This window comes from Sus scrofa, chromosome 2 (genome assembly GCF_054392235.1).
Source record: "Sus scrofa isolate SSC_HxYL_T2T_F1_AM1 chromosome 2, Sscrofa_HxYL_maternal_Yorkshire_Landrace_v2.0, whole genome shotgun sequence".
Lineage (NCBI taxonomy): Eukaryota > Metazoa > Chordata > Mammalia > Artiodactyla > Suidae > Sus > Sus scrofa.
The window spans coordinates 123,033,001-123,047,709 of record NC_139384.1 but is presented as its reverse complement, the minus strand read 5'-3'; the positions used below and the strand labels follow the sequence as shown (position 1 = coordinate 123,047,709).

General features: G+C 41.3%; 1 protein-coding gene and 1 long non-coding RNA gene across 4 annotated transcripts in view; one reads left to right on the top strand and one right to left on the bottom strand.

Moving 5' to 3' along the window:
* Positions 1–1,407, top strand: part of EFNA5 (ephrin A5) — a 281,034-nt gene extending 279,627 nt beyond the window's left edge. For both annotated transcript variants that reach the window (XM_021084603.2, XM_021084601.2), the window contains one exon: positions 54–1,407. In XM_021084603.2, the coding sequence (XP_020940262.1) occupies positions 54–175 (122 nt within the window). In that variant the 3' untranslated portion in view covers positions 176–1,407. The remainder of the gene's footprint in view (positions 1–53) is intronic.
* The window catches only part of LOC110259772 (uncharacterized), an 835,641-nt gene that overhangs the window by 31,508 nt on the left and 789,424 nt on the right, over positions 1–14,709 (bottom strand). For both annotated transcript variants that reach the window (XR_014838463.1, XR_002342113.2), the window contains 2 exons: positions 3,842–3,913; positions 2,198–2,357 (listed from right to left, as the gene is read on the bottom strand). This is a non-coding gene — a long non-coding RNA (uncharacterized LOC110259772). Of the gene's footprint in view, positions 1–2,197; positions 2,358–3,841; positions 3,914–14,709 lie in introns of those variants that run through there.

Here is a 14,709-nt window from a genome sequence, read left to right as displayed (position 1 = left end):
GAGTTATTAAGGATGTGAAATCTCATTGGAATGTGTGCTTTCTATTTGAACAGATGACACCGTACATGAGTCAGCCGAGCCATCCCGCGGCGAGAACGCGGCACAAACACCAAGGATACCCAGCCGCCTTTTGGCAATCCTACTGTTCCTCCTGGCGATGCTTTTGACATTATAGCACAGCCTCCTCCCATCACCTGTCACAGAAAACATCAGGGTCTTGGAACACCAGAGATCCACCTAAACTGCTCATCCTAAGAAGGGACTTGTGATTGGTTTTTTTGGCAGATGTCAGATTTTTGTTCTTTCTTTCAGCCTGAATTCTTAGCAACAACTTGGGGCCAGGGGGGGACTAAAGTAGTTGCTGCCTCCCTCCCCCACCCCACCCCACCCCCTGCCCTGGCCCCTGACTTCCCTCACCCTTTCCGAATTAAATGGACTCCAGATGAACATGCCAAATTGTGGTAGTGACACCAGTGGTCGTCAGCTCCTGTGCATTCTCCTCCAAGAGCTCACCTCCGCTAGCGCACTGTCAGCGTCTATGGACAAGGAAGGATAGTGGCAGATGCAGCCAGTGATGGCAAGGCCCAGGAGGGTTTTACTCTCCCATACAATATTTATGCCTTCTTCATTCAGGACTGTAAGATGATCGTGCAGGGCATCATGTCACCATGTCAAGTCCAGAGGGGAGGTATTAAGAATAGCGATAATATTACACCATTTCCTCTAGGAGTGTATAAATGAACAGGCTTCTAAAAGGTTGAGACACTGGCTTTTTTTGAAAAAAAGATGACTGTCTTAAAGCATCCTTGACAGCAGAACTTGTGCTCCGTAAAAGAAGCCTTTTTGTCTAAGAGGCAGGTTGGGTGCTGGAATGCTAGCACAGAGCAAGTGTGAAAACAGAAAACTAGGTTTGTGGGGATATATGTATGTATGAGTGCCTCTCATTTTTTTTTTCTTTTTTTTTTTTTTTTGGTGACGGGGCAGTACACACCAGATGTTTTTTTTTTCCTCTGAATACTGATCACCATGGTGCTACAATTTTTCTTTTCCTTTTTTTTTTTTTTAAGAAACTAAAAGAGGCATTTTTATGAATAAAGTGACCTTCCCCGAGGCTGACAAGCCAGGGTTGACGAGTGTATATGAAATAGCTTTGGATACTCCTCTGGGGGACAGTGTATACCAAGGAAAGGATGTCAGTGGCCAGAGGAGATGTAATTTGGCTTTGCTGGAGCGCCAGTGTGCTGTGGCCTTTCCCCGACTCCCACCCTAGTACCCACATTTTGCTCCACATCCCACGACTACAGGGGCTCAGACACAAACCCCTGTCCCCCGGAGAGTTGTCAGTACTACTTGGGAGGGATAAAGGGAATTTTGGAATAAAAATTCCAAAGTTTGGAATGAAAAAAATTCAAGAGTTGATTTTATATTCTTTCCCTTTCTGACACAGCCTGAAGCATAGGGGGAACATGTGTTTATCTGTGGGAGATAAACAAGATGGAGTCCCAAAGACTTTAACAAAATATTTTTTTAAAAATCCACTAGAATAGAAAATACATTATTTAGATATACTTTATGCTGAGAGTGAGTATATATGCTTGTCCTATTTAAACTTGTGAGAAAAAGTGGTATCCCTTGATACATTTAGAAATATGGGGGCTATCTTGTTTCATTGTGGGGGTGGGGCAAGAGGAGAGCAAACACAGGATGACCCTGTTTAAGGAATCTTAGCATGGCCAACAGGGATGTTTCCAGAACATTACCAGGAGATGCACGCCTTGGGGGTTTCTACTGGGGAGGCTGTCATGAACTTTGAACTCCAAAGCCTAGACAGGGAAAAGTGTCAGACATGTGGAAAAGAAATCAAGCCTTTTTTTTTTTTTTTTTTTTTTTTTTTTGCTATTGCAAGACACATCAATAGAAACCATGCCTTTCAGAACAAAACATAAATGCAATGATTGTGTGAGATGTGAGCAACTGGAAGCATTCCAGCACAATAAGGATTTTTTAATATATTTGTTCTTTTTAAATGTACATGTTAACAAAAGGGGGGGCTCATATTATGGACGCACTTCATGAATGGGAATTTGCTAAGAATTGTGAATAGGTATGAATCAGAGAAATATGTGAATGAAAGGCAGCTGTACAGGCACTGCACCCTGGAGAGTTGTACACATGTTGAAATGTAATCTGGGCTTACCTGATCCGTTTGGAGTGGATGTTAATGCTGGGTCTGTTCGCACTTGGAACCATGTGAGTCGGGTTGCCAGCCTCGCAGATACAATCAGTCCTGTTCCCCCAGACATCAGGAACTTCTCTGGAGTGGCAGAGTCTTATCACGGAAGGCAGCCACCATTTCACTGAAACAACAGTTCACAGCATTGGATTCTTTTTTGCATTAACTCTTTATATACTCAGTACTCTCAGTGATATCCAGTAATACTTTTTATTAATAGTTACAGGCTTGTTGGTCCAGTGGGATTTGGGTAGGGGGAAAAAAAGCTACCTTCTAAAACGGATCAATAGTCAGAACCAAAATAATACTGCATGTTCTATAATCACAAGGAAATCAAATGATCCTGTAATGATTCCAGTTAGTCATAACTACATTAGCAGTGCTAATTTCATTTTAGAAATGGTGACTTCTGTGGTTTTTCTAGCATTTGTCTCTAACAAATGATAAAATAATTACTCATGGCCCTCTCTGCCATTGTCTTTCATTTTCACAGTGAAATTAGACCCCTTTACTTCACCATTGTGCCACTACAAATTAAGTGTAAAAAAAAAAAAAAAAGAAAAAAAAAAGCAAGACTATCCACACCAGTAGAAAATGTGCTTCTCTACCTATAAGTGACGTACGTAATTGTAGGTAATGCTTGCCACGGAATTTTCAAGAAGATGATTGGTATCAGACAGTTTTCATCTTGTCTAAAACGTGCTGGTGGCCTTTTGTGATGGTGTTACAACCCTCAGGGGGCTTAGGAGGATGTCGATGCGACTTTGTAGCAGCTTTTAATTTCAAAAACAATTCAAAAGTCTGAAGGGCAGCCTTCGCTGCCTCTCAGCCCCAGTTAGTCAAACCCCAGCGACCTTTGCCCCTGGTTGCCAAGGGCTTTGCAACACGAAGCAGGGAAATAAGGATCTGTCTGTTTAGTGGATACCGTGTATCCTTTAATAGACCAGGTAATAGTCCGTGTTAGTTTAGACTATTGTTTTGTACTGTACTTTCTTGGGTGGCAGAGGAAAGAAAAGTAAAACGTTTAAAAAAAAAAAAAAAAACTGCGTTCTTTAAATTCTGTATTATTAGCAACCTCTGTTGTATATAGTGTTTGATAATAAAGTATTAATTTGATTCTTATGTCTTTTGTAAGTGAGAACAATAGCCTTTCAGGATACAAAACATGCATTGAGACTTTGAAACATCCAATGTATATGCGGCTAAGAAGAGTCACAAATGGCCGAAACACTGCTCCATACAGGACTCACGTGTGGTCATCGCCCTCCCAAATCTTAAGACTCCACCATCTGGGGACCTGGAACAACACGACTTTTTTTGATCGCTATTTTGTCCTCAATGTTTTCAAGGTCTGATGTTGGAGCCCTGTGGTGTATTATCCCCCCAGCATGTTGATTTGAGAAGGTTTAGGGCATTTAGTCTCAGTTCTGTACTCTGGATTTTCTCTTTGTGGTGGTTTTCATACACTGTTTTCATTTTCCCCCCGAGAGTCTCGCCAGTATCAAGCACAGCCCACGCATGGGAAAGGTTGCAGACCAGTTTGTTTGGGAAGGTTAAATGAGGGTTCTTTCTCTCTCTGTCATTGTGAAAGGAAGAGTCATACAGTACCTGTGGACTTTCCAGGACTTCGTTTTTCTCTGGTGCCTTAGCAACGGCAGCAGCCATTTTAAATAGTTTTCCCTAAATTAAAAACAAAACAACAGTTTAAACTCCCTCCCCTCCATTCATTGCTCTCAGAGCTATGATCACTAGTTTTTCTAGTTTTTTTGGAAACCACCTCCACCACACCCCCGTTTGCCTACACACACCCCCTTTTATTTCTTTTTCTTTCTTTCCTTCTTTTTTGTGTCTCTTGCCTTCCTCCCAAGTTTTATTTTCCCTCAGAACCGTGAATGGGCAGGTCTGTCTCTGGTTTGGCATCACTGAGTTTTTCCCATGCATTTGCCCCAGAGCTGCTCGGATGTGAGACAAATCTCCCTACAATGGGCTTGCTCCCATTGTCTGTACAGTTTAATAGATGCTGGCATGTTGGAGGTTACCCATGAGTCAAAATCCGCTTTCCATGCTTACTCTTGACACCCCATTGAAGCCACTCATTGTGTGTGCGTCTGGGTGTGAAGTCCAGCTCCGTGTGGTCCTGTGCTTGTACTGCCCGCTTTGCAGTTCCTTTGCACTTACTCATCGAGTGCTGTTTTGAAATGCTGACATTATATAAACGTAAAAGAAAATGTAAAAAAAAAAAAAAAAAAAACCAACCCACACACAAACAAACCCATACGATCTGTATTTGTATATACACGTGTCCGTACAAGTATACCTAAATAAAAATTAAAGATTTTCATCATTTTAATTGGAGCCCTCCTTCTACTTCTTTGTTCCTTGAATGACGCCTTTATTTCAGGGGCTACTTGTACTCTGCTGATTTTTTTCAAAATCTTTGTGGACAGAAAAGATAATACCACATGCACAAGAGAAGGCCTGAGAAGGTCAAAGAATGCAGGGCTCGAAATGGCCCAGTATCTAGGCACCTTCCAGTTATTCTGATGAGAAAACGGTGAGAGTTAAGCCTTGTCTCAGTATTTGAGCCTTAAAATAGGCACTATGACAAGCCCTGCATCCTAAACCAAGTGTTAAATACAAGAGCTAAATACAAATTATGTTCTTTTACTTTGCACCTATTTTTTCACCCCATCAAGAAAAAGACAAAATAATCATTTTACAGCAAACATGTTACACTTCCAAAAGGAAGAAGGACAGTAATAATAATAATCACCTCAGTACAACCCAAAACAGCAATTCTCACTATAAAGGAAAAATTAACTTACTACTGTGTGACCTTGGGCAAGTCACACATTATCTTTGGGACTCATTTCCTTATCAGTAAATAACAGGGTTGTATAAATGATTTGCTTGATTTTTTAAAATATTGCCCTTCCTGGACACTGCAAAGCTCATTCTGCATCTGAGTGATGTGAGATTTTGTCTTTGATGATGACATTGCTATAAGCACAATTTGAGAATTTCAGCCGTAGAGGGAAAAAGCATCAAATGTCTAACATAATAGATGCCTAATGCATTTCAAGACTTGGCTTTAATTATACCATGTTAACATTAAACTCATTGAAAGCTTTTTATTATACTTAATTATTTGACAGGGCACTAAACACTAATTATAACTTACTGTAACCTTTTTTTACTAATGAAGAATGACAGCTTTATAGAATGAGGAACAACTCATTAAAAAAAAAAAAGATGTACTGGACTACCTATGTGCTCTTTTCAACCAGAACAGCATTACGTGGTCATTATCATCATCACCATCATCATCAAAAGCATTTAAATGATCATGACATTGTGCTCAGTGCTGTGCAGAATAAAGTTGATGTTTACAACCTGTACTTGTAAAGTTTACAACATAAGGCAGACATGATGTGTAAGCAAAACACTGTAATGCTTTATCAAGAAAATATAAAATTCAAGCATGTATGTTATACATAAGGGAGGAGATAGATGTTCAAAAAAAAGTGAGTGAAAAAAGATTGAGATTTTTAAGGAAGCTTAAGAGAAATCATTTCTACATATAGTCAAAATGGGGTTAAGAGCTTCCTACAAAATAGAAAACCTGGTGTGTTAAAAAACCATTGTGGGCTCAGAAAGGACAGTAAAGTACATGGAGTCAATTTCCATAGTAGCAACAGAGGTAACTCTGGAGATGAGAAAACCTGAGGATCACTGAAGGAAATTAGGAGGAGATTGGTCCAGAGAAATCACCCCAGTGCCATAAGAAGGTAGGGGAAGTGATGAAAAGATGATAATTTCAGATTCTGCTTTAGAGAATAGCCCTATACCTGTTCGTGAAGTGGAGACTGTATTTACACTGAATTGAGAGATGTCCAGGACCGTGGCCAACATAAGCCCACATTTTCTCAGATTAGAGCAAAGGGATAAAGTGCAGAACATGCAAAAGAGGGGACTAAGCATTTGAAAGTGACTGTGAGTCCCTGATTAAAAGGTCAGTTCCCAATAGATAGTGCTGCATGTATAAAGGGAAAGCAAGAAGGACCAGAGACGGGATGTGAGCAGTGTGGCAAGAAGTACACTTTGTTTGGTAACAAAGTTTTTGGAATCACCTAAGGTGTTACACAAAAAGAATCAAAGGAGAAAATGTGGTGAATAAGACATGTATGTATCTGAATCCCTTATCCCAGTGATAATGATTATATCCTTTTATCTCTTCTTATAGGCAAATGCCACAAAGGATGTTCAAGATAATTCTGATTAAACGTTCACTGGCCATTGTAACAGTTTTTTACGAACTGTTTGAAAAAGTTTCTCAAAGGTTGTTTGCAAAGCTTAGTTTCATATACTGCTGATAACATAAGCATACTTCAAGAAAGCACTGGCAAAAATGCTGTGGAAAGCATGATGATTTTTGCACAGTCCCTCCAGAAAACAAACGCTTCTGAAAATGATTGTGAATAACTAATCAGGCCAATATTCTCTGTCAGTTTTTCATTTGATACAACCCACTGTATTATTCAAGTCATTCAGTGGTTAAATACACATGTGTGCCTATTTTAAAAACGAAGTTGTAACTGCTGATGGATGCTGTTAGCAGTAAATTTGCAATACTTGTGTGTCCTTTTTTTTATATGGATGATAAATGAATGTACAGGGTTTAAAATAAACAAAAGGGGCAAATAATTGCATTGCCCAAAGAATTGGTCAAGGGCAACACCAAGGGTTCGTGTGCTTGAGGGGAGGGTTAATTAGTCGAACCACTCGAAAAAAAAAAAAATCCATACACACACACACACACACACACACATATATATATTGCATCTAAGTAAAAAACAGTGAGTTTACTATACAAATGCTGCTTCCAGGCAAGTTCCCTCCCTCCCTTCCCCTTTCCAAAGAGAAAGCAGCTTCTAGGCCCTTCCTACACTATCCATAATTTCTAGAGTGATAGAAGAAAGGGGACCAAAGGCCTTGTGTACAGATATCCCACCATAACAACCCTTTTGACTATTCCCGTCAGAGATCGTCACACTCTCTTCCCAAGAACCTCAGTACATGCTGAGAGTAAAACATGATTTCATGACTTTTCATTAAAAATCACCCCTGGTTCCATTCTAAGTATCCCATGAGTTCTATCATCTTACTTCTAGAAGTGGCATGAGTTAGGGTCCACCCTGAAGGTTAAATAAAAACTTTCAGTTCCTCTTCTTGCTGTCTGCTTTTTGACTCAGTTTAATTCCTAAGTGTGGGGGTTTCTGAAACATGAATACAAGAAACCTTTTCGGTCACACAGTTGCCACCACAACACCCTGCCACGGGGATTCCGGCCATCAGAGCTACGGTGTGGACATGAGAAGACCTGACAATTTGAGGTAAAAGAACTACCTCCGTGAGGTTGTCAGTCAGAGTTAATTCAGAAGAATGCAATCTAGTGGGTGGCTCTCCGAGTCAATAATGTGCTTTGAAATATCCTGGATTTTAGTCATGATTATTCAAGCAAGAACTTCATGTCACTTGGAAACACATGGATGCTTGTCGATCCTGACAAGAACACAAAGAGAGGGACCAAAAAAAAAAATTCTCTCAAAGAGATTACAATGGCAAAATAGAACACAATATTTTTGCAGGCTGTTTTGTTAAGTGCCAGGTGCTCCCTCAAACTGCCTGTATCTTTTGAGATGCAGGTAACCGAAGTTGTTTCCTTTCCATAAAGGCCATGAAACAAGACACTAAAATCAGATAAAGAACATGTTTCTTCCGATATATATACTAGAAAATTCTTTTTATCAACACCCTAGTATCTTCTTTTTGTGTCTGGAGCTTGTTCTGCTGGACCAAATCACCACAACAACAATCCCAATTTGTGTAGCACAGAGTGTGAAACTCACAACACCTCTGAAATCTGTGCTTTGCTTTACTGGATCTGGACACATTTTCTGCAGCAGACAGAACAAGAAGATCTGTGTCTTTTTTTATTCCTTCCTAAAGACAGTGTGCCAGCCAGAAAGCTGACTCCATTTATTTCTCCTGCAGGGAGCCAGCATGTTCCTTCTCCTGGAAGATGCAGGTACTTAAAATAGTAATAGGCTTTGTGGTTTATTGAGAGTATTTCATCCCAAGATCTTACGGGCATAAAGAATAAAACATAAACTAATGGTTCTTTCCCACAAGCTTGGGAAGAATTAAATGGAAAGGAGGATTGTTATCACTCTTCCCTGGAGATGCAAGAAGAAAGTGACTTTCGTTAGGTAGCCCAGGGAAGGAACCAGAGGCAAGCTGATCCAAAATTTGAACAGAGGCCCCCAGTCTGTTCCTCTTCATTCCTAAAAACTTGATTAAGAGCTCCAGCTGAAGGAAAACCAGTAGGTATGTTTATACCATCTTTAAGACATTTCTAATGCAACGCAGTTGTGAGAGGGTCATTAGGCAACTTCCTCTAATTTTGTCTGTGAATCAATGATTTTATGATAAAAGTGGACTTCTCAAATGTAACTTTAATTCTTTAATTTCTCAAGGTATACCCAGTTTCTGTGCATATTCAAACTTACCTAAACATTATGAAAAATGTGAGAAGAATAATTTGTATTATCTCTTCTTTCAGTAGTTTTCCCCTGCCGCCCCCCCCCCCACACTTACACGCTTCTATATTTTTTCTAATTTTATGTATTCACAGCACTTTTTTTTTCCTTGACATCATCTATGCTAAGCAGTGTAAAGACACTGAGGGTCACTTTACAAACATTTAAATGTCAGTCTGATACCATCTAAAGCCATAGGGCAAAAATGTAGTGGTTAAAAGAAATCCTTCTGGGGGATGGCCAGCCAGCCCTGTGGTATTCACAGATCTGACCACACTGTAGACAGCTTCCCAGAACACAGGGCATTTTGAATCCTTGGTGCCTTTTCCTCCACTCAGCTGACCTCCATATCCCTGGAGTTCCCCAAGTTCCAGGGCTGGGCAGAGCCATCATTACACAAATGTTTGGGCCCACAATGTGCTTGGTGGGTCTCGCTGACTAAGTATAAGGGCATTGACCATGAGCACCAGAGGATCAGGATCTATTCCTCCCAAGGTCTGACCAACCAAGGCACAAGGGTCCAGATGGATGACAAACATTCAAGGTGATGGAGGACTTCCTTCAACTCTCTCTAGGTTAACCTTAGTCAGAACCAGACACTGGTGCCGATTACAAATCCTCAATTTACTTCTCCTACAGATTTTGAGGTTACCATGAATTAGAGTGCCCTGCATTCTGTGTAAGTCTTGCCCTTCTCCGGTCCCTGTCAGTATTCAACAAAGCAAGTTAATCTCCCTGGTAAGTGACAGCTCTGCCCCTTGTAACTGGCATGGAATCAATTTTGTAACTTGATTTGAGAAGTGAGGAGTATCGAGAATTCAGTACCAGCTCATGGATTCATTAGCAAGCTCAATCAGTTTTAGCTGGAATCTGTTTGGCTGTCCTCATCTCTGTTCTGCTTTTTTTTTTTTCTTCTTCTCACTTTTATCATTGATCCTGCCCATAAGACTTATGCTCTACTCTGTCTAGTGGGGACACCAGGCTCCTTGGCTAAAGTGTTCACAGCAGACTCACACATCCCACTGCTCCAACCCAAGCTTTGACAGCTCCATAGAGAGCAGGAGGCGGAAAGTGGGGGAGCACTACATTTCCACAGAAATTGACCAAAGCTCCCCTGAAGGCCACAGGGAAGGAAAAGAGATAGCAGAAAAGGAGTAATTGGATTGCCAAGTTATTGTGTGCGCAGGTATATATGCCCATTCAGAAGTAGCCCCCAAGTACCAGAAAATGTTTTTCATTCAAGCTATATGGAAAGAACCAAGAACCTAACTCAGGAGTTCTGGCCGTGGCTCAGTGGAAATGAATATGACTAGCAACCATGAGGACACAGGTTCAATTCCTGCCTAGCCTTGCTTCGTGGGTTAAGGATCCAGTGTTGCTGTGAGCTGTGATGTAGGTCACAGACATGGCTCAGATCCTGCATTGCTGTAGCTGTGGCATAGGCCAGTAGCAATTTGACCCCTAGCTTGGGAACCTCCATATGCTGTAGGTGCAGCAGTAGAAAGACAAGAAAAAGAAAAACAAAACAAAAAAGATCTAACTCAGAGGAATAGACATTCATTTTTTTGTTGGGTGATTTGCAAAAGGGAAGATTGAATTTTCCACTCACTACAATATTTCCTCTGCTTCTAATCCCATTCTCTGCCCTGATCAAGTTTATGGATGTATAGGCAAGAACAACTGCATGGTGATTATGGGATGGTAGGCACACCTAGACAGAAGAGGCCTTTGTCCAGTATAAACCTGCAACTGGGACTGCACATCTGTGCTGCCCTCTGTGGTCACAGAATCTTGGTACAACTGTCATTTGGAGAACCCCTCATTTGGGAAGTCCACAAAAGGGACTGAAGCACAGTCATACAATGGGCCTGCAATCCCAGTGAGGGGCTGACCTGGTCTCTCGCCCCAACTTCTATCTCCAACATCTGTGACGCCTGTCTGTGGCCTCTACGGAGCACACAGTTTAGTGGGAGGAGTTAACTTTGTGAGGAAGGATCTCCAGGTTTCCCCTAAAGAAATGGTTCCAGATCTCCTTGAAACTAGAATACAAATTTATATTCTCTGGAATTCCCATTATGGCTTGGTGGTAATAATCCTAGGTAGTATCCATGAGGATGAAGGTTTGATCCCTCGCCTTGTTCAGTGGGTTAAAGATCCAGCCTTGCTGTGGCTGTGGTGTAGGCTTGCAGCTATAGCTCCAATTCGACTCCTAGCCTGGGAACTTCCATATGTCACAGGTGAGGCTCTAAAAAGCAGATATATATGTATATATATTCTCCAAAATAATTTGTTCCCATGGAAGTTAGTGGGGGTTTATTCTAGTCTTCTATAGAGAGTCACTCCAGGGACCTAGAGAGAACAGCTGGAATCACAGCAGGCTTCTCATTTTAAAATGAGATATGACCTTGCTACAGACTGCATGTCTGTGTACCTCCAAAATTCATAGGTTGATGCCTGAGTCCCCAGTGTGGTGTGATCTGGAAACAGGTCCTCTAGAAGGTGGTTTGGTCGTGAGGGTAAAGTCCTCATGATGAGATTAGTGTCCTTGAAAGAAGAGACAGGAGAGAGCTTGCTTCTCTCTACTCTCCACCTTGTGAGGACCCAGCAAGACAGCCGTCCGCAAACTAGGAAGAAGGCCCTCACCAGAACCTGGCCATGCTGGCATTTTAATCTCACACTTCTCAGCCTCGAGCTCTGAGAAATAAGCTTCTACTGTTTAAGCCACTCAGTCTATAGTACTTGTTACAGCAGCCTAAGCTGACAGAGACAGTCTTCACATCACAGAATACTAACTTGCTGACTCTACCACAAGGTCTTGATCGCTAAAGATCAAGAAAAATAATCTAGTGGAAAGGACAGAGGGAAGGTGAGATACACCATTGCCTTACAATCTAGAACCCTCTGTAATTTCTTGCTGTTGGCAAATACGGAGATCAAATCACAAGCAGACCGCAAGTTATTTCACTTCACCTAACACAAATCCCAACAAAGAGGAATATTAAGATTCCCTTTCTATTTAGATATACTTCTTGGAGCACATACTATATGCCAGAACATGTGCGAAGCACTGTGGATGTTTTTCTAATAGGAGACTGACTGGCTTCACCCAGGTAAAGCTCCCAGTCATTATGAGTCATACACATTGATTATAGAACCTGTCATATCCACAGTCACCTGGAAGGAAGTGAAAGGAGCTGTGTGTTCACATTCATGGTCATAGTTGACTGGACAGGGAGGGGGCACCTGACTCAGAGGCAGGCAATGCAAAGGCTAGTCAGGGTCCTCCATGTGTCCTGGCAAGGAAAAAACACCCCTGACCTTACTTACTATTTAGTAATTACCCAGGACAATTAGTATGGCCCTTTTAAGAGATAGTCTAAGTAGAATGAGTCAGAAGAGAGGGGGATAAATTAAAAAAGAGCAGATATATGGAAAACATTTTGATCACATTCCTTCTACAAAGCCCTAACTTGTACCTGCTCAGATCCACAGAGCTGTTTCCGTAAAAATTGAACCCCTTTTGAGTTCTAGTCACTGGTCATTATGGCTTCTGTTTTGAAGTTTTCCTGAGATTCTGACTCCATTATTGAAACAAGCATCCTTAAAATAAGCCTTCATTATTTGAGGTAGCCTGAGTGAATCACAGTTCCTTGCAAGCAAAATAGGCTATTAAACAAATATGATAGGCTAAGAGGGCTAGGAAGAAAGTGCAATCGAAGCACAGAGGGAGTAATTAACACTGCTAGAATTTTTAAAACTTGATTTTGAATTTCAATGTCATAGTACTGAAGGAATTTGCCATATTTCAAAGGTCACGATATCTAAATTGACACAAGGACTTATATAAAATGATACACTTGATTTTCCTGAACACTTTTCACTTTTTTTTTTTTTTTTTTTGGTGCAGTCAAATATAAAAAATAGTGAAAAGAGCCTCTTCTCTCTGCTGATATACCATATCAGCTGGAACAAGGAGAAGGTACAAGATTAAGTTTCTAATTAGAAAGTATTTGAGATGGGCCAACAAACAATGAGAAGGATGCCAAAGACCACCACAAATGAGCTCAAGGATCAAGAGTGGGAAAAAAAGACTTCCACAGGAGCAGACCAAGGAGAACCTTCTATAATTGGTCCTCTGTTTGGGAACCTGGAGCACTCTCCTATTAACGTGTGACATTTCCTTAACAAAGTGATGTACACAAGCAGCCCAGGCTAATACCTGGATGGGTGGTAACTTGTTTCTACTTGGCACAAGCTCCTCAGGGAAAGCAGAACTTGCTGAGCAGTCTCGATTGTAACCAGTATTTTCTAGCACCTGTTAGCTGTTATGCAGGGAAGGAATCTCATTATCCAACATAAAGGCTGTCACAGTGGCGTGGAGGAATCCTCAACCAGCGTAGGCAAGAGCCACGAGACATACTGGTATAAATATTTTCTCTCTATAAGCTCATACGGTTTAAAAATTCCTTTTCAGGGCTGAGAATCCTTAAGCTGAAAAGGCAGGAAAGAAACGTTTCAAGGCATGAATTTGAGGTGCAAAACAAAAGATGCCCCCACTGGTTTCAATCTGTGTGCTCTGAATGGGAGGGGTGGCAGTGGGGAGCACATTATTCCAATTCCAGTGGGCTGCTGCCGAAGTTTGCTGGCTTCTCTTTGACTCCCATGAAGAGCTCTCAGTACTGATGCAGAGTGCATGGTTTAGATAAACTGGATTAGCAGAAGAGAGAGAGATGGATGTAATTCTTCCTTAGACAGTAAAAATGGGATGGCCATCTACTATAATAAGACCAAGAAAGGAGTCACGCTTATCTCACCTCCAACCTGACGTCAGTAATTATACGGAACATGAGAAGAGAGGTCCTTGTTAACCAAAGCAGAGGGTTTATCTGGCCTTTGTAGGCTCCTGGATAAATCCATTAGCATTGCTGCCCCGTTAGTCCCTCTCTTGTAGTACAGTGTTTACCCTTATCTTCTGCTTGACACAAAAGCACAATCAAGACAAAAAGGAGGAATGTGCGGCTCTTCACTGCAAGGAAACGCCTCCACTGCTTATCTCGTTTAATTATTATTTATATTCCACATTTGTTTTCAGGTTAAAATCAAATAACAAAAAGTAGGAAAGCCACCCTGCCTTTCCTGAGCTCTGGTCTCATTAGCCAGATTTCCTTAAAACTCTTGGTACTTCAGAGAAGTTTTGCCAAGTGGCTAAATGAAATGCACACAATTGCAAAGTGTTATGAATATTTATGATGGTTTAATGATGGGATTTTTTTTTTTTTTTGCATCCATGAATAATAAAGATTCTAACAAGAACAGATAACGAGATGGGGACAAAACAGTGAAGTGGTTAATACAAGAGCGGCTCTTGGAGGGACCCCACTGAGCACAGCGGGAGCTGAGGGCCTCTCCTTCTCTCTTACCAGAACCAAGTGCAAAGCAGGGGCACAGGGGTTAGCCTATTTTCCCCACTCTTTTTAACAGATATCTTCAGCTAAAATAAGCATTTTATCCCTATTTTGTGCCTAAGCTCATGGTCTCCTCTGGAAGTAAAGGAAGTTCAGAGTTCTAGAGGGATCCTTGTCAAGTGACCTTCCACTTGTAACAACACTATTTCAGGCTTCAGTTGCCAGCAGGATTTGCTGCTTTGCCCTTTCTGAGCCAGTTAATAGTTAAAAAGCACTCAGTGGAGGCTAATATTGCTGGGCCCTTGCTCTGGAAGCTGCTGACTCTCTCACAGGCCACAAACCTCAATTTGGGAAGGGCCTTCAGCACAAGTTTGCAAGAGGTAAATGTTAAAGTTGTTATCCCCACCGATTTCATGTATTAAAGCCATTAATTCCCTGTGTGACCCTCCCAGGCCTCTGTCCTAGCTCCTAG